Source organism: Meles meles, chromosome 16 (genome assembly GCF_922984935.1).
Source record: "Meles meles chromosome 16, mMelMel3.1 paternal haplotype, whole genome shotgun sequence".
Classification (NCBI taxonomy): Eukaryota; Metazoa; Chordata; class Mammalia; order Carnivora; family Mustelidae; genus Meles; species Meles meles.
Window position 1 is genome coordinate 58,949,495 of NC_060081.1, and position 27,812 is coordinate 58,977,306.

Below are 27,812 nucleotides of genomic sequence, written 5' to 3' on the forward strand. Positions count from 1 at the left end.
GGGACTCCAGGATCATGACCGGAGCTGAAGGCAGTCCCTCAATCAACTGAGCCACCCAGGCACCCTGGAACTTCATTTATATTGTATGTTAATTCTTTTTACTATATCTCATAGACCTCTTTTTTTTTTCCATCCTTTTGTCTCCGAACTTTATTCTAGGAATTCTCTACAGATCATAAATCCCCTCTTTAGCTTTGTGTAATTTGCTGTTAAATTTGCCCATTACGTTTTTAATTTGCTGTTATGTTTTCCAGTCCTAGAATTTCCATCTGATTCATTATTATATATTCCAGTTCCTTAGAGAAATTTTTTTTTAATTTTAATTTTTATTTATTTGACAGAGAGAGATCAAAAGTAGGCAGAGAGGGGCGCCTGGGTGGCTCAGTGGGTTAAAGCCTCTGCCTTCAGCTCAGGTCTTGATCCCAGGGTCCTGGGATCGAGCCCCGCATCGGGCTCTCTGCTTGGCTGGGAGCCTGCTTCCTCCTCTCTCTCTCTCTGCCTACTTGTAATCTCTATCTGTCGAATAAATAAATCTTTAAAAAAAAAAAAAGTAGGCAGAGAGGCAGACAGAGAGAGAGGGGGAAGCAGGCTCCCCACTGAGCAGAGAGCCCAATGCGGGCTTCGATCCCACAACCCTGAGATCATGACCCAAGCCAAAGGCAGAGGCTCAACCCACTAAGCCACCCAGGCGCCCTCCCTGGAGAAATTCTTGACCTTGTCACTTACTTTTTTATGCATATTAATCACTGACCACTGTTATCTTAGAGTCCAAGTTTGATAACTCCAATATCTGAATCACCTGTGAATCTTTAGTGCCTATTTTTTCCTGTCTTTTATTATGCTTGGTTACTTTTGAATGAATGGTGGACATTGTAAAGGGCAATTTGTAGAGATTCTGCATGAGGTATTTTCCTCCAGAAAGGATTTTTTTTTTCTTTTTCTTACAGAAAGGATTTCTTTAAACTTCTGGCAAGCAATTAGAATAGAATTACACCGGGGCACCTGGGTGGCTCAGTGGGTTAAAGCCTCTGCTTTCGGCTCAGGTCATGACCCCAGGGTCCTGGGATTGAGCCCCGCATCGGGCTCTCTGCTCAGCAGGGAGCCTGCTTCCCCCTCTCTCTCTGCCTGCCTCTCTGCCTACTCTGTCAAATAAATAAATAAAATCTTAAAAAAAAAATAGAATTACACCACCTTAATTTAATTAGAATTTAGCTAATTAAGCTGAATTTAGTTTTTGGTAAGACTGGTCTATATGTGGTCTACCCTTCCTTCAGTGTAGTCCTTCAGAGGACCCAACCAGAAGCCAAAACCTTTACCGGGCTCTGCGACTTGGTTGGCCATGCACTTGAATTTGTATTTCTCCAGCACTATGAGACTGCCAATAGCTCTGCTTAGCTCCTTAGCCTCTTAACAGCCCACTTCTATTCTCTTTGCTCTCTGCAGAGAAATTAATACATTGATAAAATTGATAAATGCATTAAGGAGAAAGCAGCTTAGATGGTCACTCTCACATTGTACCTTCCTCTCTGGGACCTCAATCGCTCAGTCCTGGCTATCTTGATACTTTCCAACACCATCAAACAGATGTTTTTTCCTATTCATCCTTCTTTCCTAGCTGTCCCGGCAGGAGGGTTGGTCTGTTACTATAAGCCAGTTCACCAATCCACCAGAACCAGAAAGATAGTGCATGACTTGGTTTTAGTGAAACCTTGCTGGTGACTCAGGAGCACCTTTTCCCAACTCCCAACCACATGCAAAAATGTGTTCTATAATATTGCAAAGGTCACTAACAGGCTTTTTAGGGACAGCAAGCTGGTATGGTAGAAAGAACAAGGCTTTGGGTTCAAACTCGGGTTTCAAACCGGTTCCACTTGTGTACCTTTTCTCTCTAAACCTTAGTGTTCTCAGCTATAAAATAATAGTGACCTATTGGGGTGCCTGGATGGCTCAGTTGGTTAAGCATTTGCTTTCAACTCAGGTTGTGATCCCAGGGTCCTTGGGAAGAACCTGCTTCTCCCTCTCCCTCTCTCATTCCCCCTACTCTTTGTCTCTCTCACTCTGTCAAATAAATAAATAAAATCTTAAAAAAAAAAAATAGTGACCTGTTTCACAAGGTTCTTGGGAGGACTAAATAGTCATGGGCACGAAGTGCTTAGCACAGTGCCTAACATACATACAGTAATCCTAATATGTTAGCTACCTGAGAACAACTTTTTACCACCTGTTTTCAAAAGAGGGCATCAACTTTGCCTTTCAAAGTTCTAGAAGAATTAAACCTTTTACAACTATCTACTAATGGATTCTTTTTTTGCTTTTATCTTCGTCAGTAAGAAGTAGTAACTTAATACTTATATTACCAATGGCCTGCTTTCAAAGTGTTTTGATGCTTCAGATAGTTTAGAATGGCACGAAGTAGGTCTCAGAAATGACAGAACGCATAGTTCTCAAAAAGCCTATCACCAAATGGGCTGGTTTCCATAATAAGCTAACATGTACACAGAAGTTAAATGGCGAATCATAATATTATAGATAATATACAGTGAATATAATTTGTCTTCATGTTATGTTTCCATGTGGGTGACCATTCCCAGTCAGGATAGAGCAAATATGAATGAACTCACAATTTTACGATCAGTACTTGGCGAACCAAAGAAAACAGAAACGTCTGCTGAAGGTAGTCATAAAATCTAAAGTGGTTGCCTAATTCTCTTTTTCTCTCCTGTGCAGATTTTTCTTCTCCACTTTTACATTTCCCTAAGAACTAGATAATAAAAATCTGCCGAAGATTTATACAGAAAAAAATGCAAAGCAACAATGAACTTCCTCTCCCAAAGTGTTCTTTTCACTTGGCTTGACATAATTTTATTTAAGTTTTATTATTTAAAGAAATTGTGTGGAAATATAGATTACTCTGGATTTATGAACATTGAACTTAAAAGTGAATTAACCCATATGCAAGAAAGGAGCAAGGGATTCTGACTGTGAGGTCACCTCCACTGTGTTTGGGGGAAGCAACTGCTCAGTCCTAAAGTGGTTGTCTTACACGGTATAGAGACTTACCACGGCTTCTTATAGCTGGAAAATACTAACTCCTGCCGTTATCCCTCTTTACTTACACTAAGACTTGAACACACACACACACACACACACACACACACACACACAGGTGAGGAGTAAGGATGCATTCTGGACTCCCTCATTGCAGCTAAGAATGCATTTTCTCACAGAAGCATTTTAAATAATGGTTAAAGGGCTAGATATGGCTCTTCCATTCATTCATTTGACATATCCCTTCTGAAAGGACTATTTCACATCTTCCCCTGACCTTAACCTCCAAATTTCCTCCCCATTTCTCACTTTCATCTGAAAACCTCATTTCTTATTTCACTGAGAAAAGAAGCAATTAAATGAGAATCACCTTATTTTCCCACTACCCAGGTAACCAACTTCCTGTATCTACCTACATTCTCTATCGCCTATTAACAATGGATGGACTTCCTTTCTTCTTACCTGAAGTCAAATTCTCCCCTTGTGAATAGTAACCCATTTGTTCTTGCCCCCTCCAAGACACTGCTCATTCAATTATCCTCTTTCTTACATCATCAACTTCTCTATCCACAGGATTATTCCCATCAGCAACCAAGTATGTAGAGTCTCATTTTTTTTTGCTATTTTATTATTTATTTTATTAAGTTTTAAGAGTTTTTACACATTATTTTTCTAAAAATTTTTTTATTTAAATTCAATTTAGCTACATATAGTGTATTATTAGTTTCAGGGACAGAATTTAGTGATTCATGAGTTGCATATAACATGCAGTACTCAGTACATCATGTGCCTTCCTTAATGCCCAGTTACCCCATCTCCCCACCCACCTCCCCTCCAGCAGTATTTATGTATGTATGTATGTATGTATGTATGTATTTTAAGTAGGCTCCACACTCACCATGGACCCCAACACATGGCTTGAATCCACGACCCTGAGATCAAGAGTAGGCTACTTAATCAACCAAGCAACCTAGGCACCCCCTGCTTTGTTTTTTTAGATTCCACATATAAGTGAAATCATATGGTAACGGTCTTTCTCTGACTTATTTCACTTAACACAGTGCTCTCTAGGTCCATCCATGTTGTTGTTTCAAATGCCAAGATCTCATTTTTTATGGCTGAATAATATTCCACACTGTGTATGTGTGGGTGGGTGTGGGTGTGCACACATCCATTCATCTATCACTGGATACTTGGGTTGCTTCCATATCGTAGCTATTATAAACAATGCTGTATTAAATATAGGCAGAATCTCATATTTAAAACCTCTTACGGGGGCACCTGGATGGCTCAGTGGGTTAAGCCTCTGCCTTCAGCTCGGGTCATGGTCTCAGGGTCCTGGGATCGAGCCCTGCATCGGGTTCTCTGCTCAGCAGGGAGCCTGCTTCCCCCCCTCCTCTGCCTGCCTCTCTGCCTACTTGTGATCTCTGTCAAATAAATAAATAAAATATTTTTAAAAAATAAAAAAATAAAAATAAAAATAAAATGTCTTTACAGGGTTCCTAGGTGACTCAGTCAATTGGGCATCTGTCTGCCTTCAGCTCACGTCATGATCCACAGTCCTGGGATCAAGCCCCACATTGGGCTTCTTGCTCAGTAAAGGGTCTCCTTCTCCCTCTCATTCTGCCCCTCCTCCCCCTGCTCCTATGTGCTCTCTCTCTCTCCCTCTCTCAAATAAATATCTTTTTTAAAAATAAGAAAAAAATAAGGCACCTGGGTGGTTCCACTGGTTAAACAATGGCCTTCGGCTCAGGTCATGATCCCCGCATCCCAGGATTGAGTCCTGCATCAGGCTCCCTGCTCAGCAGGGAGTCTGCTTCTCCCTCTGACCCTCTCCCATCTCATGCTCTCTTTCTCCTAAATAAATAAAATCTTTAGAAAAAATAATATGTCTTTACTATACAACTGCCTTTAGCTACTATACCATTTCTCTGTCCTTCTTTAGAATCAGACTTCTCATAAAGGCTGTCTATTCTCTGACTTTTCAAGATAGACAAAGTCCAAGATTAAGCCACAGGGTCTTTTATAACCTAACCTAGAAAGTGACATACCATCATTTCTGCCATATTTTACTGGTCACATAGGCCAACTCTGGTACAATGTGAAAGAGGACTACATCAAGTGTGACTATCTGGAGGTAGATATTTTGGGGGGCCATCCTGGAGGCTGGCTATCACACCGGGTGATCACATCAAGCCCATTTTCAAGTATTATCTATAGGCTGACAGATCCCAATTTTATATCTCCAGCCTGAACCTCTCTTCTTGAGTTACACATTTGTATAGCCAGTTACATTAACATTGTCATTTGGATGTCTTTAAACTTAATATGATGAAATCTGAACTCTTATTTCCAGCCCCACTAAAACCCACTCCTCCCTCAGTAACTCATTTCACGAAATAATACCACCATTCACTCAGTTGCTCAGGATTAAAAACCTGCTATCCTTGAATCATATCTTGGAATCCTCTCTCGCCTTCACATCTCATATCAAATCCATTAATAAGTCTACTCCTAAAAGTATTACTAGAATCTAATTACTTTTTTAAAGAATCTACTCATTTTTCACCATCTTTGTTGTTACCACACTAGTTCCAAGCCAACATCATCTTGCTTAGATTAGTGCATAAGCATCCTTCTTAATCATTTCCCCTTCTTCACCTCTTGCCCCCACAGTCAATTCCCCTCGCAGTATTCACAGCAGTATTTATTAAATGTAAAATAAATATAATCACTTCTCTCTTGGCTTAAAAGTCTCCATTTTCTCAGCTTAGTAAAACAAAACCCACTTGCTACTGTGGGCCACCAGAGCTGGTAAAGGATCTCAAAATGGCTGAGCAAAAACTTGCTCTAATAGGCACTTAGGGGCATCTGGGCTGGTTCAGTCAGTAGAGCATGCGACTCTTGATCTTGGGGTTGTGAGTTCAAGCCCCACACTGGATGCAGAGATTACTTAAAATCTTTAAAAATTATAAATTTTTATGTTTATAAATTATAAATATATATTATAAATAAATAAAAATTATAAGTAAATCATAAATATCTTTTATTTAAATTATAAATTATATTAATGTAATTATATATTATAAACAAATAAATTTTTTAAAAGGCATTTACTCAGTAGTTCTTTGGGAGATCATACCCCAAGACCAAAAGGTCACTGCTCACTCCCTAAAGTCCTGGAAAGAGGCCCTTACCACCAAGCTAGCTACTCTACCTAAGAATCTACCTGCTATTGACTGGACTTACACAAGGCCAATGTGGTAAAGGCTGGCTTGGCAAATGACTTTGAGAAGTTTAATGCCCTGCAGTTTCCTGTGCCAGGATGCTGAAGAAAAAAGAAGATGTGAAAAGTCGTGCTCAGTTTTTGTCTCTCATCAGGTCTGAGGAATATAAGAGAGCTGGAGAAGATGAAGAACATAATTCCATTTGATCAAATGACCACTGAGGACTTGAATGCAGTCTTCCTAGAAACCAAATTAAATAATAAGTATCCCAAATGGCCTCACCAGCCAATTGAGGTTTTTATAAACTTGAGTCTCGGAGGAAGCTCTTGCCCTCATATTACAATTTCTAGACACTAAAAATAATTATACTAAAAATAGATAAATGATAGACAAACAGATAGATAGATAATCTGAACTCTTAACCATGTCTATAAAAAGTGCTATATAATCTGACTCCTAACTTCTCACACCTTGTCTTTAATATTTTCCTCTTTGCTCATTCTGCCTTAGCAAGACTAAGGCAGAATTTATCCAACTCACAAATGCCAACCACATTCCCAAATCAGCCAAATCTTATCTGGCCTGTTAGCTTCATTTATTTATTTATTATTTTTTTTAAAAGATTTTATTTATTTATTTGACAGATTGAGATCACAAGTAGGCAGAGAGGTAGGCAGAGAAAGAGAGAAGAGGAAGCAGACTCCCTACTGAGCAGAGAGCCTGATGTGGGACTTGATCCCAGGACCCTGAGTTCATGACCTGAGCTGAAGGTAGAGGCTTAATCCACTCAGCCACCCAGGTGCCCCTTCTAGCTTCATTTAGATCGCTTATTCAGCAGATTTTACTTCCTTGGAGTGCCTTCCTTGAACACACTATCTAAAATACTGAAACACACATAACCATCACTCTTTATTCCTTTACCCAGCTTTATTTTTCTACATGTACTTATCATTTAACTGAAATCCCACTTTTCCTTAACTTTAGCTTTATGGAAGTATAATTCGTATAAAATAAACTTCACATATTTAAAGTACATAATTTGATACATTTTGACCTATGTATATACCCATGAAACTATCAACCAAGATACTGAATATATCCCCATTCCCAAATGTTTATCAATTTTACTGTTCATCCCAAAGAACCAGCTGTGTTTCAGTGTTTTTCACTATTGTTTTTCTGTTTTCTATTTAATTTGTTTCCACTCAGATGTTATTTCTTTTATTCTGTTTACTTTGAGGTAAGTTTATCTTCTTCTTCTACTTTCTTAAGGTAGAAACAGGGGTCATTGATTTGAGAGCTTTTTTCTTTTCCAATATAGGCATTTAGCACTACGCATTTCCCCCAAGTACTGCTTAGTGACATCCCACGTATTTTGATATTTTCATTTTCATTCAATACAATATACTGCCTAATTTCCCTTCTGATTTCTTCTTTGATCCGTGAGTCATTAAGGAGCATGTTACTTAGTTTCCAAATATTTGGGGATTTTCCAGACATCTTTTTGGTATTAATTTTTTATTTAATTCCATTGTGGTCAGAGAATATACTTTGTATGACTTTAACCCTTTTAAATATATTGGGCCTTGTTGTCTGACCCAGAATATGGTCTATCTTGCAGATGTTCCATATACACTTGAAAAGATTATGTATTTTGTTGCTGTTGGATAGAATGTTTTATAAATGTCAATGAGATCAAGTTGGTTGACAACCTATTCACAGCTTCTACATTCTTGTTGATTTACTGTCTGCTTGTCACATCAGTCCTTGAGAGAGGGATATTGAAATCTCTGACTATAACTGTGGATTTGTCTATTTCTCCTTATAGTCTGTCAGTCTTCATGTACTCTGAAACTCTGTTATTGGTTGCAGAAACATTAGGACTGTTATGTTCTCTTGATGAATCAACCCCTTGATCACTATGAAATAACCATCTTTACCCCTGGTAATATTCTTTGCTCTGAAATCTGCTTCCTTTTTACTAAGTTACTGTTTGTTGCTCTCAGAAATAAGTACCATGAGGCCAAGGACTGTGTCTTGTTTTGTATCCCAAGCACCTAGCAGGATAGCTGGCATTTGGTATGTACCTAACAAATCTTTATTAAAAGAGAGAAGGAAGGAAGGGATTGGAATACATATGTAGATATAGAGCTAGGCACTGGGAATACTTAATGAAAAGGTATCAGTACTTGTTCTGAGGAACATATAATAGGTAAAACAAGTACAGAAGATATTTCAAGAATATTATATGAGCCATTAAAAGGATAAGCACAAGATGCTTTGGAAGATGTTCAGGAAGAATATCTAACTGGTCTAAGGTGACGAGGAATGGCTTTTAGAGGAAGGTAAAATCTAAGCTAATATCTAAATAGTAAAGCAAACCACAAAAAGAGGGAAAAACAGCCCTGCATAAACAGCCCTCCATAAAGAAACAATAAAATGAGCAAAAACACATAGGTAAGAGAGAATATAGTGTTGTAGCATAATGAAAATATGCTAGAACTCTCTCAGGGTGTTCCTAATCTGTCTAGAAAACATACTGCCCACAGACGGCTGGACACAGCCCTATGCTTTTATATGCCCACACACATCTGTTTCCAGTAACTGGTTTGTGTGCTTATTAAGAGTCTTAAATTAAAAGTCCCTGTTTCTGCTGGCCGTTCTTATTATTGTGGTTCAACTAGATAGTAATAAAAACTAATGAAATATGAATGCAAAAGCCAGTTGTTATCTCCACGAGAACCAAGCTGAATGCTTTTAAAAAACTAGATAGAAGAACCAAAGAGAGAGAGAAAGAAAGAAAGAAAGAAAGAAAGAAAGAAAGAAAGAAAGAAAGAAAGAAAGAAAGAAACAACTGTTCTCAAAGTAGGTATGAGGGAGACAACTGTAAAAATGAGGGGTTAAGAATTCAAATAGAAGACTTCTACTTTAAAATGCTATAACCAACAGTAATGCGGAGAGGAGAGCAGAAGGAAATGTGGTTCATGTAAGCAGGGCCCACATAGTTTTGTATGCCCTGTAGGGTGTTTGGGTTTTATCCTGAGTTCAGTGGCGAGCAAAGGTACGAAGCAGGACACTGACAATATCAGATTCCCATTTCAGAAAGATGAGTCTGGCTGCAGAATAAAGAGTAAAGGAGCAAGACTGAATGGAGAAAGAGTTGTCAGGAAGTGTTTGCAGGAACCCAAGCAAGGGATGACGGTGACCTAAGAAGGATTTCACTATTTTAAGAATCAACGTTATGGGTTAAATAGGCTTTGGTGGGCTTTCTAAGAAACCAGCATTGCTGACATAGTTTTCATGGGAAAGCATGTTCCAAAGAACCAATTACATGACCATTAGCACACAACTTATTTGTGGGCTGGGAACTGTTTACAATTTATTTGCCAATAAAAATGGTAACTTCTACAGAAGTCTCATCTGCTTCCCCAAATTACAATCTTAATCTGGATCATTTCCACTGCCATTGTGAAATCTCCTTCTTATGCAGAGGACATCTAAAAAAGGTCTGTTTCTAAATATGATTTTCAAAAATAGATCTATTCAAATGTTTGTACAAAACAGAGGTTAGGCTTTGGTATTTAAGACTATAAACTACTCTTAGTACTCAGAAAAGAAAACAAGAACACTTACTTCATGAAATACTGCTCCAGAATACGGAGACACTCCCAAGTCCAACAGTGAGAGGCCTTCAACCACTGAAAAGTAAGACATCCAAGTTCACTCTTACTTCAGAGACATATGCAGATGGCCAGAGACCAAAGTGTTAGATACTCCCAGAAACAAGAAAGGCCTCACAGTCTGTCCAACCCCCTTTACCTCATCCCCAGCAAGTGGCTTTAAATCTTGATTTGAACACTTCAGATGATGCAGAACTTTCTGCCATACAGAGCATCCCTTTCCACTGTGGGGCAACTCTCAGGAAGAAGTTCTCAGTGAAACTGTGAGCTCTCTCTGATTTCCTTGTGATCTCCACCCACTCTAAAAAGTGTTCCATTTTTGAATCTCTTGCCCCATTCCCCAAAATATGACAACAAATTAGAAGCTTGTGAGAAATGCTGTCCCTAGTGTGGGGAAGCCACTCTCAAGTGCTACTCGAGCGGCACAGGTATTAACTTTTCTACAGGGAAATATGTACCTTTTAAGTATGTGTCTTTTGACATAGAAATGATTGTTCGTACAGCAATTTAGCCTAGGGAAATAACTGTATGTTCATTACGGTGCTCAAAGTACTAAAAAATAATCCCAATGTCCATTAATATTCACCTAAGTGAATTATGATATGTATATATGTGTATGTGTAGTTACACAGATAGAAATACGTTACAGTTAAAAATCATACTGTCATATAAATAACTAAATAAATAAGTGGAAGAGAAAAGAAAGCTCTTCCTCACAGAGATCTGTTAAGTATCAAATGTTGAAGGAAAGATGGAAACAGAAAATCACCACTGGCAGACCCCACAGTAATAGTGGTGAAAGACAAGATTGTCAAAGGATACTAAGATCAGAGAGTAAAATTATGATTAGAAACCATATTTGCAAGAGGAAAAATAATTTTATGTGGACAAACTTGGCCTTCACTACCTTAATCGTGTGACCAAAGTTGGTATCACCAGCAATATGTTGAACAGTTCACACTATTAACATCAAGTAGCTCCTGAAATGATTCACTGAAATGGGGATTAAAAACACTTCTGTGGTCCTTATGCCAAAAATGTAGTATCCTTGCCAAAAAAGCATAACTTCAATCTAATCATATGAAAACACTAGGCAAACCCAAATCGAGACAAAATAACCAGCTAGTGCTCTTTAAAAATATCAAGGGGCGCCTGGGTGGCTCAGTCGGTTGAGAGCCTGACTCTTGATTTTGGCTCAGGTCGGGATCTCAGGGTCCTGGGATGGAGCTCCAGGCCAGCTCTGTGCTCAGCAGGGAGTCTATTTGAGATTCTCTGTCCCTCCCTTCTCCTCTGCTGCGTGTGTGTGTGTGTGTGTGTGTGTGTGTGTGTGTTCTAGAAAGAAAGAAAGAACTGAAAGATCAGAACGAAAGAAAGAAAGAAAGGGAGAAAGAGAGAAAGGGGGAGGGAGGGAGGAAGGAAGGAAGAAAGGAAGGAAAAGGAAAGGAAGGAAATATTAAGTCTGAGGAAATGTCCCAGATTGGAAGAGACTAAGGAAACATAAAAACTGAATGCAGTGTGGGATCATGGACTGAATCTTGGACCATAAAAAAGACATTAATGGTCCAACTGATAAAATTCTAATAATAGATTAGTTATTAGTATTGCATGAATGTTAATCTGGTTTAGGTCAGTGTACTATGGTTATACAGGATGTTAACATTAGAAGAAGCTAAGGGAAGGGTAAACAAGAATTCTCTGTACTATTTTTGCAACTTTTTGAAAATCTAAAACTATCTCAAAATTAAGAGTTAAAATTAAAAAGTATCTTACAGATATTCATTTATGAAAAGAAAGATGTCCATGAAATACTCTTAAATGAAAAGCAAGACATAACATAGCATGTCAATATGACTGAATTTTATTTTAAATATTTATAAGCATTAACCCATTTAATTGAGAGAAAATATGTATCCAGTGAGAAATGCCTCAACATAGGGGCACCTGGGTTGCTCAGTGGGTTAAAGCCTCTGCCTTCGGCTCAGGTCATGATCCCAGGATCCTGGGATCGAGCCCCGCATCCGCATCCGGCTCTCTGCTCAGCAGGGAGCCTGCTTCCTCCTCTCTCTCTGCCTGCCTCTCTGCCTACTGTGATCTCTGTCTGTCAAATAAATAAATAAATAATCTTTAAAAGAAATGCCTCAACATAAACATAAATTCAGACATTAAATAAAATAAATAAAAATTTAAAAATATAAGTGGCTCAGTTGGTTAAACGTCTACCTTTGGATCAGGTCGATCCCACAACGGCTCATTGCTCAGTGGGAAGCCTGCTTCTACCTTTCCCTCTGCCTGCCACTCCTCCTGCTTGTGCTCTTTCTCTCTGACAAATAAATAAAATCTTTAAAAAAAAATACAGCTATCGTCTCTGCTGATAAGATTACAGAAGATGTTTGGTTTACCTTTTCTTCATTTTCTGAATCACTAGCAATGTGCATTATTTCATAATTATTAGAAATAGGAAAATTAATTTTAAAAGAAACTGAGTAAAGGATAAGAAAAATATAAAATAGACAAAAACCTGCAAAATGTATGAGCTTAAAAATGCCTAAAATATCTCAGAAGTACACATAAGAAACTGATATAATAAGAAACTGGTCCTTCCAGGGAACACAACTGAGTGGTTCTAAGAAAGTGGTATGGAAAGGTGCCTTTTAATCATACAGCCTTTTGCACCTTTGATATTTGAAACCTGTGATTGAATTAGCTATTCAATGATAGGTAAAATCAAAGTTACAAATCCTGTTCCAAAAAACCTATGTATTTATAGTTGAGTGGGCTTTAATTTTGGCTTTAAACTTTATGGACCCACCCCAGAAAGAAACTTAATCAGTTACACAGTTCACATGGGCTGTAAAATAAAACAAACTCCATTGCTCAAGACAGCTATAACCGGTCCTTATACTAGGACCAAAAAGAAACTTCCCCCAAGGAGCCACATAAAGAGGTTGCTGTGTAACACAACTATTAAACCCTTCACTAACAGCTTTACTGGAGACCCAAGTATATGATTCATCAGGCCACTTCACAGGGTAAATCCCCACTTAACCCAAAGGCACCCCACCACAGAGCAGTAAAAGCAACTCAACAGAGGACCAGCAAGATGCTGTCCAGGGACATCACTCTCCACTGGTTTAATCCAGAGGGAACAGATTCTTCAGTGTGTAGCTAGAAGAACAGACTGTATACTTTTCAGGCAATTGTCTAAAATGTAACTGCTCTCAGATATGCTTTTGCTGGATATTGTACACCAGCAAATCTATTAATGTGTTCTCTGGCAATGGTACTTGGAATGTGGCTCTGCTACCTTGATGATTAAATATGACCTCATATTACTTAATTGATCCGAGGGAAGAGTCAACTTCATGTAAAAACATTTTTTAAGAAACCCCCTGCCATTTACTACCACCATCTACAACATTAAACATTAAAGAAAGAGAATAAACTCAAAATATTTTCACCTGAATACATTGATCTTTATGATAAACTTTTCATAATGTCCTTATTTTGGTGCACATGACTGAAAACTTTGGCATGGTCCACAGCACATTGGGAACATTTGAGTTATAGAGTAATAAAACGCTCTAGAATATAAAAGTGAATCTACTCATGTATAAAAGAATAACCAAGGCCCCCCAATTCTAACATATATGACAATGTCCCAATAATATTTTATTGGGAAAATTTTAAAATAGGTTTCACAAAATGTCTGGGGAAAAAAACAAAATACTCAATAAACAACAACACAAAGAACCCCATAGCTTTAAGCTATTTTTCTTAAAGTACCCGTAAAATAACACCTGTGAAAAGTGCAGAGAGGGGCCCCTGGGTGGCTCAGTGGGTTAAAGCCTCTGCCTTTCGCTCAGGTCATGATCCCAGAGTCCTGGGATCGAGCCCCGCATCGGGCTCTCTGCTTGGCGGGGAGCCTGCTTCCTCCTCTCTCTCTCTGCCTGCCTCTCTCCCTACTTGTGATCTCTGTCTGTCAAATAAATAAATAAAATCTTTAAAAAAAAAAAAAAGTGCAGAGAAATTGAATAAAATTTCTGCTTCATGGGATTCTTATCCAACAACTAGTATTTCAGAATAGTTGACCACAAAAACTAATTATTGCCAACTATTCTAAAATATAAGGGTGGTTTTTTTTTTAATGAAGTGTCTCAACTTTTTAAGATTTTAAGTAATCTCTACACCCAACATGGGGCTTGAACTTACAACCCCAAGATCAAGAGTTCTCATGTTCTACTACTGACTGAGCCAGCCAGGCAACCCAATAAAGTGTCTCAACTCTTAACTGATAAATCCCATGAAGCAAAAAGTCTTAGTTACCTTGATATACTCTTCCTATGGGAGATCATAAAAGCATATCATCTATCATAAGACAAATGTCTTTGAGCTTCCCATAATGTCAAGAAGGACATGCATTCAGCTTGTTCAAAAGAAGTGGTATCCTTATATTTCTAATCCAGAAGGTCCAAGATACAGTGTCATTTCCATAGTAAAGAACACACCTAGCATCCAGCTCTTGCTTTCTAAGTAACATTCTCCCATAAAAGAAACCAGGCTTCTTGAAGAAGTGGTTGATTCCACTTCTTCCATTCCATTCCATTCCATTCCATTCCATTCCATTCCATTCCATTCCATTCCATTCCATTCCATTCTAGGGCTAAACAATGGAAAATAAAAGCCAAGCCTAAAGAAAGCATCTTGTGGTTGCAGAAAGTGTCCCAATAGCGAAAGATGGAACAATTTGAGCATTAAAATAAAGATAATATAGATTATAATCCAGAAAATAAATAAGTACCTATGAATCCATACAGATATAAACTAAATGACTGAATAAATATGGAAGAAGGGACAACTCTTTCTTGCAGAAGAATTTCAACTCATAAATGAAGAAGGAATGAGGGAAACAGAAAAATCATCATTAGAACACCACAGTGATGACTGGTGCAGGCAGATCAACCCATAAATGCAAAAAATAGTGGGCAAAAACTTAAGGAGAAACAAGATATTTACAGAGCCCCTACATACAGCCCCCAAATATTTACAGATTAAAAAGGAAAACTAACTTTACAATGGAGAAATCAGGCAGATACTACCATAACCATGGGATTAAGGATAACATCACCAGTAATAAGACCTTGCAATATGATGTACCCCCCCCATCCAATACATTGAAAGGATCACATCACTTCAATAGGATTCTTCTCCAAAATCTGTGATCTCAATCTAAGAGAAAACATTAGATAAACCCAAGTTGAGGGACATTCTACAAAATACCTGACCAGTATGTTTCAAAAGTGTCAAGGTCATAAAAGATAAGGAAAAGCTGAGGAACTCTCACCAATGGGAGAAGAATGAGGAAACACACCACTAAAGACAATATGGTATCCTGAATCAGATGCTGGAACAAAAAAGAACAGTAGGAAAAATGGTAAACTCTGAACAACTACAGCTTGTTCAATGGTATTAGAACAATGTTATTCTCTTAGTCTTAAACACTATACCATGATTATGCAGGATGTAAACATTATAAGAAGCTGGTTTATGGATCTTTCTGTACTATCTTTGCAAATGTTTTGTAATTCTAAAATTATTTCAAGTAACAGGCTAAAAAAAAAAAAAAAAAGTGGTGATATCCAGTCTCTGGATCCAGCTACCAACTTGCAGGAAATACAGAGGATGCAAGAACATGATAAACTGTACCATGAATATACAATCAGTCAAACACAAACTATAGGGAACTACAGGTCAAACAGTCTGGGTTCTTTAACAGGTAAGAAAAGGATGGCATGGATGGGGATCTTAATGGTAAAGGGAGACTTAAAACACATATAAAAATTTTTGTTTCAGGACAAGACTAAGCTGTAGTAACTAGGGACACTCATTTGAGCAATAAAATGAAAAGAATGTAAAGATGTCATGACTATAATATAAAAGTCAGGATAACAGTTACTTAATGAAGTGGGGGCTGTGACTGGGATGGGGCATATAGAAGGCTTTTGGAGTAAGTAGCAAAGTTCCGATTCTTGATTTGAATGATGGGTACAAAAGTGTTTGCCTTTTAATAATTCACTCTGTAACACACTATTGTGGTTTACTAATTCTCCATTTCAACAATAGAGGTTTGGGTTTTTGGTTTTTTTTTTTAAGTAGTGCTATCAGAAGTGTTCTTCCTGGCCCTGGCCCTGACCCTCATGGCTACATTGGAGGTAGGTTTCTAAATAAGAGTTAATAGCTTGGGATCTACCCTGAACTCACAAGGGTAAGTCTATACTGATTCCTAATCACTAGGTCAAGGCTGAGGAAAGACCAAAATATGATTTAAAAAAACAAAAGTTCCAAAAGTATTTCCAACAGATTACTATACAAGACGGTATAGAGTAAACTCTGGTGGAACAGCAATATCTATTTTTAGTATATGTGCTGCCGAAGCGAGCACTGGAACAGCAATATCTAAAGACTGCCAGTTATTCAAGTTATTCTCATTAAACACTATGTGACTTAATCTCTCTGTGCTTCCATTTTCTCATCTATAAAACAGGGTATTCACATGTAGGGCCATTTACAGCTTAGGGCCATTGTGGTGATTAAAATAGTTCTTAAACATATCTAAAATGCTTAGATCAGGGCGCCTGGGTGGCTCAGTGGGTTAAGTCTCTGCCTTCAGCTCAGGTCATAATCTCAGGGTCCTGGGATCGAGGCCCACATCAGGCTCTCTGCTCAGCAGTGAGCCTGCTTCCCTCTCTCCCTCTGCCTGCCTCTCTGCCTACTTGTGATCTCTCTCTCTCTCTCTCTCTGTGTCAAATAAATAAATAAAATCTTAAAAAAAAAAAAATCAGTCCATGAGGGGCACCTGGGTGGCCCAGTCAGTTAAGCATCCCACTCTTGATTTTGGTCAGGTCATGATCTCAGGGTCATGAGATAAGCCCCAAGCTCAACTCTACACTAGGTGTGGAGCCTGCTTAAGAGTCTCTCTCTCCTTTCCCTCTGCGCCCCCCCCCCCTCCAATGCACGCACTCTATTTCTCTTAGGAAAAAAAAAATCAGTCTGCCAACCAAAATCTACTTGGATCCATAGCCCTTCACCCAAACAACTGGGCACTCAAAAAACTCATGTGAGGGGGCGCCTGGGTGGCTCAGTGGGTTAAGCCTCTGCCTTTGGCTCAGGTCATGATCTCAGGGTCCTGGGATCGAATCCCCCATTGGGCTCTCTGCTTGGCAGGGAGCCTGCTTCCTCCTCTCTCTCTGCCTGCCTCTCTGCCTACTTGCGATCTCTCTCTGTCACATAAATAAATAAATAAAATCTTAAAAAAAAAACACCAAAACTCATGTGAGATGAATGAATGAATGTCATGTGAAACCAGAAGGGCTCCTACATCAATATTTTTTTAAATGTCTGCCTTTTAGGGTTAAATTCAATCACTTGCTTTTTAAAATATCCCATCTTAAAGTATACTCTGAAGACAAGTGATACTTACAGATGTTGTACCATCCCTCTACCCACTATTCCTGTTTAAAACAGGACAAACAATTATCCTCACCCAATCAGATTCAGATGGGTGTCTACCAAATCTCTCTCTAGCTCTGACACTGGCCCCAAGCTCCAGACCTAAACCTCTGAATATCATACTACACCTCATACACACATCAAACACTTACTGCTGTCCTTTCTGACTCACCTATTTCAGTCATATCACAACTGTTCTATTATTTAAATTCAAATTCCTAGAATTAGCTATTTTGGCTTTCAATATAGTGCTAAGAGCTTCAGCATGGATTATCTCATTTAACAGGGTACATATTATAACTTCCTGTTTTACAGATGAGAAAACTGATGTTGGGGATCATACCAATATAAGTGGCAAAGGAAAAAAAGATTTAAACCCTTTTAAAGATCCCAGACCTGAGGCACCGGGGTGACTCAGTAGTTAGGTATCCAACTCTTGATCTTAGCTCAGGTTTGAGGAAGGAGGGCCTAATACTGCCCTGGGGCTTCTGCTATCTAGAAGAAAGCAGGAACCAAGTGGCTTCAACACAAACAATTTAGTTTGCTCAACAAATTATTATATGCACATATTATATTCAAGGATTATCAAATCTAAGCTCTCACCATCACACAGAAGAATTACTACTACCTTTGTTACCATTTGTCAACTGGAAAACCTGGGCATATTACTTAATTTCTCTAAATTTCAGTCTCCTCATCAGTAAAATGGGGGAAATAACACCATCTAACAAAGAGAATAACTGGAGGATAAAAGAGGCTTACCACAGTCTTTAATATATAGTATTCTTAGAAACCTACGTTTGAATTATTCATAAAGCAACCATTCATTATCCCATTCTCCCATTCAAAAATGTCTATGGGATAAAACTCTAGTATTTAAAGTTCAAGGATATGGGTGCTTGGGTGGCTCAGTCAATTAAGCATCTGCCTTTGGCTCAGGTCATGATCCTGCAGTCCTGGAGTGGCCTGCGGTTGGGCTCCCTGCTCAGAGGGGAGTCTACTTCTCCCTCTCTCTCTGCTCCTTCCCCTGCCCATGCTCTCTCACTCACTCTCATATAAGTAAATAAAATCTTAAAAAAAAATTAAAAAGGAGCGCCTGGGTGGTTCAGTCGTTAAGTGCCTGCCTTCAGTTCAGGTCATGATTCCAGGGTCCTGGAATCGAGCCCTGCACCCAGCTCCCTGCTCAGAGGAGAGACTGCTTCTCCCTTTCCCTGTGCCTGCTTGTAAGCGCTTTCTCTCTGTCAAATAAATAAATCGTTAAAAAGAATTTAGGGGGGGCGCCTGGGTGGCTCAATGGGTTAAGCCTCTGCCTTCAGCTCAGGTCATGATCTCAGGGTCCTGGGATCGAGCCCCGCATCGGGCTCTCTGTTCAGCAGGGAGCCTGCTTCCCTTCCTCTCTCTCTGCCTGCCTCTCTGCCTACTTGTGATCTCCATCTGTCAAATAAATAAATAAATACATACATAATCTTAAAAAAAATTTTTTTTTGAACTACAAAGCTCAAGGACACAAACAGTACTTCTGGGGTGCTGTCAGTTCTGTAATTCTGTTTCTCGATCTGGATGCTGACTACATGAGTATACACAGTTTGTAAAAATTCATTGAGCCCTACACTTACTGTATGTGCATTCAGTAAAGTTTTTAAAAAAATCTTTAAATTCTGTCCCTAACCTATACCCCATTACTACCCCATTTTGTACATTTCACACTCTTCAACATTTTCTTGATCCTGTTTACTTTCTGCTACCTGGAACTCTCCTTTCTCTAATCTCTCTTTCCAAATTCTACATTCAACAGTTAGCTCAGAGCCCACTTCCTCAGGAAACTGGAAAAGGAGTGGGGCATTTTCTTCACAGCTGAAACTCCATGTAAGCAACTGGTTGTACAAAGGAAGAACATTTTCCAAAAAGGATTATAACTGTCTCCCCCACTAGTCTGTGGATCCTTCTGTACAAACTCTATCTCATTGGAGGCGCTGGTAGAAAATTGCGCCTGAGGAAGAATTTAAGAGTAAGAAATACTGCACTACAAGTTCCAAACTCAGAACAGGAGTCTAAGCACACTCACACACTCTACTCGCTTAGGCAAGATTGTTCCCCTCACTTGGGGACCCCCTTCACACACCATACCATATCCCCGGGAGCACCACATGCGACCCTTCATCAAATCTCAATCCCCTCCGCAAATCCCACTCCATTCACCATTCCCTTTTCTTAAACCTAGCCTTCCCCAGACCACGCCCCTCTGCTCAGGACCCGAGGGGGACACACCCCCTCAGCTCCCCAAAGCTCAGGTGTGCTTGCCCCTACCGCCCAAGGCTCGCCCCACAGTCCCACGACCCCTCCCTCTGGCAGGCCCGCCCTCAGGCCCCGCCCTCCCGCCCTCTCCGACGTCTCCAGAGCTGGTCAGTTCCCTTAGAATCTTGAGCTTGAGGCCACTGCCCCCGCCTCCCATTCACTGAGGCCAGGAGAGCACAGGCGGAGCCTGGCCACCTACTCTAGCCAGTGGCCTCACCTCTCTTCCAAGAGCTCAGTGGGGACACCACCTCCACCCGTTCGGAAATGAACTCGGCCAGACTGGAGCGGAACAAGGCCGCCCGCACGGTCACGGCCACCACCAGCACCAGGGCCAAGGGAGCCGCCATGATAGCTGGGGGGGGCGCGCAGGCGGGAGGGAAACGCTAGGCGGAAAAGTCTCGCGACCTGTGCGCCACCCTCTGTAGTTCCGCGGTCAAGCGCGCCTTGCGGCTGCCGCTGAAACGCCCAGACTGGGGACTACCGATCCCAGGAAGCCTTGCGGCGAGATGGGGCGGGACGACGTAGAGCGGGGCGTCTCAAGTTCCCAGCATAGGGTTGGGCAACGTCTCCTAAGATCGCAGGTGTACTGTAAAAGCACTGGGTGCTACGGTAAGTAGACCAGTGTAGGCGTTATCTTCCTAAGATATGGAGCAAGTTTTGAAGAGTTGTTAGTTTCGCTCTCTTGTGGAAATGCCTTTTTTTTTTTTTTAAGTAAATTGCTGCGGAAGCGAGCAGTTGTGTAAATGTTTTTAATGTTTGGATGTTTCCCTTTTATGTTTTTAGAGTTTTTGTGTTTTTTTTTAAAGATTTTATTTATTTATTTGACAGAGAGAGAGAGTAAGCAGGGAGAGTGGCAGGGAGAGGAAGAAGCAGGCTCCCACTGAGCAGAGGACTCTGGAATCATGATTTGAGCAGAAGGCAGACAAACACATTACCTATTGGGCCACCCAGGCACCCCTCCTTTTATGTTTTTAAAGAATATTAAATATGTATTCACTTATGCATTCTACACTTGTTTAATGAACACCACCTGTATGCCAGCACTATATTGGGTTCTGAAGATATATTTTGGAGTAGTAGATGGGTTTATTTGCTCTGCAGCCTTGAACGAGTTGCTTAACTTGTCTGTGTTCTGTGCCTCAGGTCCTTCATCTGAAAAACATGCTGATTGTTAGCCCGTGGGTCCCTATGGACTCACTAGAACCGATTAAGGAATGCTTAGAAATTTTGCCAGTTGCTTTTTAACATAATTATCAAGAATTAAATTATATAGACTTACAATACTAAAACAAGGTAATAAATACTCAAAACTCATTACTTCTTAATTATTTTACTACATTTTTTATTTGTGCTCTTGAGGTTACTTATCACTAGTATATTACTGTGGCACATGCTGTATAATGGTGTGCTACTGGCCCTTAGTTCCCAAATTGGTGTTCAGGAACTTCAGATTGGTAGCTTAAAAACCCTCCCTGAGGAGAGTGTTTACACACAGAAATTAATAAGCACTACAAATCAGAGTTTTGGACTTTGGAGAGCTCATTGATAAGCTTTAAGTAACACACCACTTAATTAATGTATGAAAAGTGCTTATCATGAGTGCTTAAGTGTTATCTATAATAATTAATATCAAATAAAATATAGAAGGGGACGCCTGGGTGGCTCAGTGGGTAAAGCCTCTGCCTTCAGCTCAGGTCATGATCTCAGGGTCCTGGGATGGAGCCCCACATCCGGCTCTCTGCTCAGCAGGGAGCCTGCTCCCCCCCCCCACTCCCACCTGCCTCTCTACCTACTTGTGATCTCACTCTCTCTGTCAAATAAATAAATAAAATCTTTTTTTAAAATAGAATGTAGAAGGAAATTTCAGATCTGTGAATAAGATGAAACAGTTTGTATGATCAATAATAACTTGATGGGGGGCTCAATTGGCAAATGGCTGTCTTCCCCTCAGGTTGTGATCCTTGGGTCCTGGGATGGAGCCCCATCTTGGGCTCCCTGCTTAGCGGGGAGTCTGCTTCTTCCTCTCCCTCTACCCCACCTCCCACTGGTGTGCTCACTCACTCTCTCAAATAAATAAATAAAAAAAATCTTTTTAAAAAGCATAACTTGGTAGAAGTGTGTTGGTAACACGGGACAGGGCAGTCAGGGAAGGCTCTGGGAAGGGTGACATTTGAGCTGAGACCCAAAGGGTGAGAAACTAATCAGAGATGACAACTGGAAGAAACAGACTCTGATTCAGGAAACAGCAAGATGTGTTTGGGAAAGAAAACAAGTATGTTCCAAGTGGAGAGAGTAGTAGAAGGTATGGGTGGAGAAGCAGATAGTGGCCAATCAGGTAGGGACCTGTTTGCCATGGCTGAAAATTTGGACTTTATTCAAAGTGTAATCCATGTGCCATTGGAGGATTTTAAACTTCCAATGGTGCTTAAAGTGATGTAGTCAAGCGTACATTTTTAAAAAGATCACTATATCGGGTGCCTATGTGGCTCAGTTGGTTAAGTGGCTGCCTTTGGCTCAGGTCATGATCCTAGAGTCCCTGAATTGAGTCCTGCATTGGGCTCCCAGCTCTGTGAGGAGTCTGCTTCTCCTTCTGACCTTCTCTCCTCTCATGCTCTCTCTCGCTGTCTCTCTTTCCAAAAACAAAAAACAAAAATACAAAATACTATATCCCCCAGCTATATACTGGGTGTTGGGGAATATTGCAGTGACAAAATTGCTCCCCCCACCCCGCCTTTGTGAGACTTGAAAAGTAGTTGAAGAGATGTGATAGTCTTAAGAATAACACAAATAAAAGTAAGATCACAAATCATAATGAGACAAGGAAAAGGGGATCAGGATGCTAGGAGAATGAGCCCCGGAGCTGATAGCTTTCTTGACCAATGGGAGGGGTAGGTCTGCAGTGGGAGGCAATCATGAAGGAATAGGAAGAGGCGCTCTCATCCTTTGAGCCCTGTTCTGCCAAACACTGTGCCGTACTTTTAACACACATGAACTTATTTAGTCCGCATCGCCTTCCTTCCTAAAGATAAAAGTATTGCTTCCTCTTTTACATAAAAGGAGATCTATGTATTACATCATCATAGAGTGAAGCTATTACATCATGAAAAGTGGAGGTGATTCTAACACAAACTACATAATGAAGATTGAACGAGACTATGCAACATAAAATGGTTAGCACATACCATGTGCTCGATATACATTCATTAACTGTTTCATTATTGTTTACATCATCCTAACAAGAGGCTTAAAAATTCTCCTTAGGCCACGAGGAGGAGGAGGAGGAGGTGCAGTGTTCTCTCCTGAGCTTGAAACTGCCTTTTGGTGTTGTTTCCACAAGTACCAATTGCCATCGATGATCATTCTTCTCCCCCTTTGGAGGAGTAAGCGGGAGGGGATGCAGTCTGAGTACTTTCTCAAAAAAAAAAAAAAAAAAAAAAAAAAAGCTGTACAATTAAATGCATTTTCACAGATGTACATACAAATGAAACTACTGCTCCATTCAAGACACAGAGCATTTCCACTATCTCACAACTTCCCGTGGGTCCCCTTGCGGTCCCTCTCTGCCTCCACCCTCAGCCCAGGCAACCACCTGCACTATAGGTGGGCTTGCATTTTTAACAACGTTAAAGGAACTCTTTAACGCCTACATTCCTTTGTGCAGCATAAGGATTCTTAAATCTATCCAGATTACTACGTGTATCACCAGTTCGGGCTTTTTTATTGCTAAGTTGTATTCCTCTGTATGGGTATATCCTGTCTGTACAATCACCAATTAATGGATATTTGTGAAGTTTCTAGGTTTTAGCCATTGTGAATAAAGTTATTTATAGCTTGAATATTTTTTAAAAAATTCTTCTTAGGGTGAGGATTGTCTTTGGGAAAAACCATTATAGGTAGACCCAAACTAGTGCTTCCTAAATATGAGTTCGCATGGATCATAGACTTAAATATTAGACCTAAAACTCTGAGACACCTAGAAAAAAACCTAGGAGTCAATCTCCATGACCTTGAGTTGGGCAACGGTTTTTAGATTCAACACCAAAAACACAGACAACAAAAGAAAGAAAGAAATTGGATCTCTTCAAAATTAAAAACTTGTACTCCAAAGGAAACCATCAAGAAGTAAAAAGACAACCCACAGAATGGGAGAAAATATCTCCAAATCACATATCTGATTAGGGACTTTCATTCAGAATATATGAAGAACTTTTATAACTCAATAATAGAAGATAAAGAATCCATTAAAAATGGGTGGAAGAGGACACCTACGTGGTTCAGTTGGTTGAGCGGCTGACTCTCTTTTTTTAATTAGTTAATTAATTTATTTGACACATGGAGATCACAAATGGGCAGAGAAGCAGGCAGGGAGAGGGGGAGGGGAAGCAGGCTCCCTCCTGAGAAGAGAGCCCTGATGCAGGGCTCCATTCCAGGACCCTGGGATCGTGACCCGAGCAGAAGGCAGAGAGGTTTTAACCCACTGAGCCACGCAGGCGCCCCAGAGCGCCTGACTCTTGACTTCCACTTGGGTCATGATCTCAGAGTCCTGGGATAGAGCCATGAGTCAGGTTCTGTGCTCAGGGAGAGTCTGCTTGAGGATTTTTCTCTTTCCTTCTGCCCTTACCCCTGCACATGTGTGCACACAGGCTCTCTCCCTCTCTCATAAATAAATAAATAAATTAATTAATTAATTAATTAATTAATTCTAAAAATGGGCAAAGGTTGGGGTGCCTGGTCGGAGTCTTGACCTCAGAGTTGTAAGTTTGAGCCCCAGGTTGGGTGTAGCTTCAAAATAAAAGCTTAAAAAAATAGGCAAAGGATTGGAATAGACATAGCTCCAAAAAGAGACACAAATGGCCAATAAGGATGTGAAAAGGTGCCCAACATTATTAGTCATTAGGGAAATACAAACCAAAACCACAATGAGATATTACTTCTTACCCATGGGGGTGGCCATAATAAAAGGCAGATAATAACAAGTATTGATAAAGAAGCGGAGAAATTGGAACCCTCCTGGTGGGAATGTATAATGCTGTAGCCACTTTGGAAAATGGTTTGGTAGTTCCTCGAAATGTTAAACCTAGAGTTCCCATGTGGCCCAGCAATTCAACTCCTAGTTAATATCCAAGAGAAATGAAACATATATCCACACAAAAACTTGTACATGAGTGTCCATTGCTTGTTCGTAGTTATTATTCATAATACCTAAAAAGTGGAAACAAGACAAATATCCATTCTATTTGTTATGAATGAATAAACAAAATGTGCTCTATCTATTCAGTGAACTATACCTTAGTAAAAAAAAAAAAAAAGTGTTGGGGCGCCTCGTGGCTCAGTGGTTTAAGCCACTGCCTTCGGCTCAGGTCATGATCTCAGGGTCCTGGGATCGAGTCCCGCATTGGGCTCTCTTCTCGGCAGGGAGCCTGCTTCCCTCTCACTCTCTCTGCCTGCCTCTCTGCCTACTTGTGATCTCTCTCTGTCAAATAAATAAATAAAATCTAAAAAAAAAAAGTGTTGATACATGTTACAACATAGATGAACCTTGAAAACATGCTAAAATAAACTAAACACAAAAGATCACATATTATATAATTCCATTTATGTGAAATTTCCAGAATAGACAAATCTATAAAGACAGAAAGCAGACTAGTGGTTGTCTAAGGTTGGGGTGGTTGAGGGAATAGGGAATAGGAAATGACTGCTAATGAGTACAGGATTTCTTTTCAGGATGTAGAAAACGTTCTAAAGTCAGATTGTATCATTCTATAAATATACCAAAACCACTGAATCATACACGTTAAATGGGTGAATTTTATTGCATGTGTGTTATGTCTCAATATCTTTTTTTAAAATGAGCAATCATTTGAGAGATATATTTTTCAAATGTAAATTTCCTAGTTCGGCCCTAAAAACTGTGATTTGCTAGGTCCAAGAAGGAGCCCAGGAACCTACACTGTTCATCTCTCCAATGTATTCTGATACTGGTGGTTCAGGAACTGTACTTCAAAGAACATTACCCTGAAGGTATAGGTATCCAGTCACTTATGCAACAAAAAGATGAAAATAGTGGCTCACTTTGTTAAGCATCTACCTTCAGCTAGGGTCCCAGGATCAAGACCTGAGTTGGATTTCCTGCTCAGCACGGAACCGGTTTCTCCCTCTCCTTATGCCCCTCCCCCTCCTCATGCCGTCTCTCTCAAATAAATAAATAAAATCTTAAAAAAAGGAAAATACTAATAATAGCTACCAAGTATTCAGTGCTTACTATGTGCTAAGCATCATTTTAAGTGTTTTACATGTTTTATCTCATTATCTCTATGTACTATTACAGCTACTATAATTTCCCATCACCACCTGCACATGAGGAAACTGAGGCAAAGGAAGTTTATTAATTTGTTTAAGGTCACACAGCTAGTAAACAACATAACCAGGATCTGAATATCAGGCCCACACATTGTAGTTAAGTGGCTCTTCCTGAGAAAATGAGAGGAATTTGGGTTGAGTTGGGTTGAGTTGTTTTGTTGTAGCTGAGAAGGAGCCATAGAGACTTGAAAGGAAGGAGACAATAAAGGAGCAAGCAAGATGATTTCTGCCCAGAGATCCCAGATGATATGTGGGCAGGAGGAAGAAATTGAGGCTCTGTGATATTAAGCAACTAGCGTTAAGTCACACACCTGGGTACATTTATTGAACACCTACCTTTGCCAGGTCCTGTGCTAGTCTGTGGAGATACAGTCTATACAATACATTTATTTTATTCCAAGCAGCAAACTGATTCTGGCCATCTTCAACACTAACGACATTAACTAGGAGGCTTTGAGGGAGTTCACAGGACCAAAGAGAAGACTAGGGAACCAGACTCGGAATGGTCAAACCCAGGTAAACAACACAGGGTCCAGGTAGCTGGAGACACCTGTCAGGTCAGCTAGGTACCACCAATGGTATGAGTGAACTTTAACTAGTTTTTAAGGTCTTGCATTGCGTCATTAAGATTCAATGTTCTTGGAAAGAACATGAGGTGGATTAAGATTAGGTCCCATACCTGCCTCTTGGCTGTGTGTAGGACAGCAAGAGAAAAGGATCTGTGAGAATTCAGATGATGAATTTACTATGTTTGTCTTAGGACAGGACACCCTCAAGGCAGCTGGGTGAGATCATTCAAGTGAAGGCAAAGGGTGACTGGATGCTGAATGGGAAGAAAAAGGCAAATGGTGGTGAGAAAGACACAGTCCTACCTGTATTAGAGTTTATAGTCTGGCAGGGAGTCATACAAAATAGAAGCAGTCAGACAAAACAATTAGAGGGTATGATTAGACCTACGAGGGCAACAGACAAGGACCAATGACAATGAGTAACAGAGGATCTACCATTGACTAGAGGAGGTAATCAAGGAAAGCCTGTTCAAGGAAGTAATATTTAAGCAGAGACCTAAAAGATGAGAAGAGAACTGACAATGGTAAATGGTGTGTATGGGGAGGAGGGGATTGGGTTTGCAATACAGGAGGCCAGTGTGGAGTAAAATGAGCAAGAGGTGAGACTAGAAAAATACGCAAGGGTCAAATGGCCTTTGTGAACCATGAGGCTAAGTTGGATATGGGGTTTCAAGTAGAACTGAAATGTGGTCACAATTAAAATTTCAAAAATTGCCCTCTGACCACTGAGTGAAGAATGGATTGGAAGAAGTCAAGGTGGTAGCAAGGAGACCAGTGAGAGTGCTGCCATCCAACAGGGCAAAGAAGATAATGGATTCAAGAGGTATTAGGAAATGATCAATCATTTCCTAAATCCCTCCCGAACTTGTCCCTGGCACTCTGACCCTGGCTCTTGCAAAATTCTGAAGGACAGTTCAATGAGGCTTTCATTAACACAAATTTGAGGGACAGAAATGTAGAGCAACAATCTCAGATCAACAAGTATATAAAATATCTAAACATGACGGAGGACTTTCTCCTTCCTGGTGGCCTGATGAGCAGCCACTATTATGTATGACACACATAACCAACCAGGCAAGGACGTTCATGACATCCTAACTGGAACAAATGGTCACAGAGGTCCATTA

General features: G+C 40.0%; 1 protein-coding gene and 1 pseudogene across 2 annotated transcripts in view; one reads left to right on the top strand and one right to left on the bottom strand.

The window, feature by feature from the left end:
- Positions 1–20,145, bottom strand: part of PIGU (phosphatidylinositol glycan anchor biosynthesis class U) — an 86,704-nt gene extending 66,559 nt beyond the window's left edge. Inside the window, exons 1-2 of one of the 2 annotated variants that reach the window (XM_045981523.1) lie at positions 19,974–20,145; positions 9,909–9,973 (exon numbers count right to left, since the gene is read on the bottom strand). In XM_045981523.1, coding sequence (XP_045837479.1) covers positions 9,909–9,973; positions 19,974–20,103 — 195 coding nt within the window. In that variant the 5' untranslated portion in view covers positions 20,104–20,145. The remainder of the gene's footprint in view (positions 1–9,908; positions 9,974–19,973) is intronic. The other variant, XM_045981522.1, reaches the window with a different exon arrangement.
- Positions 20,146–22,974: 2,829 nt separating this feature from the next.
- Positions 22,975–23,166, top strand: LOC123927375 (annotated as a pseudogene).
- The last annotated feature ends 4,646 nt before the right edge of the window (positions 23,167–27,812 follow it).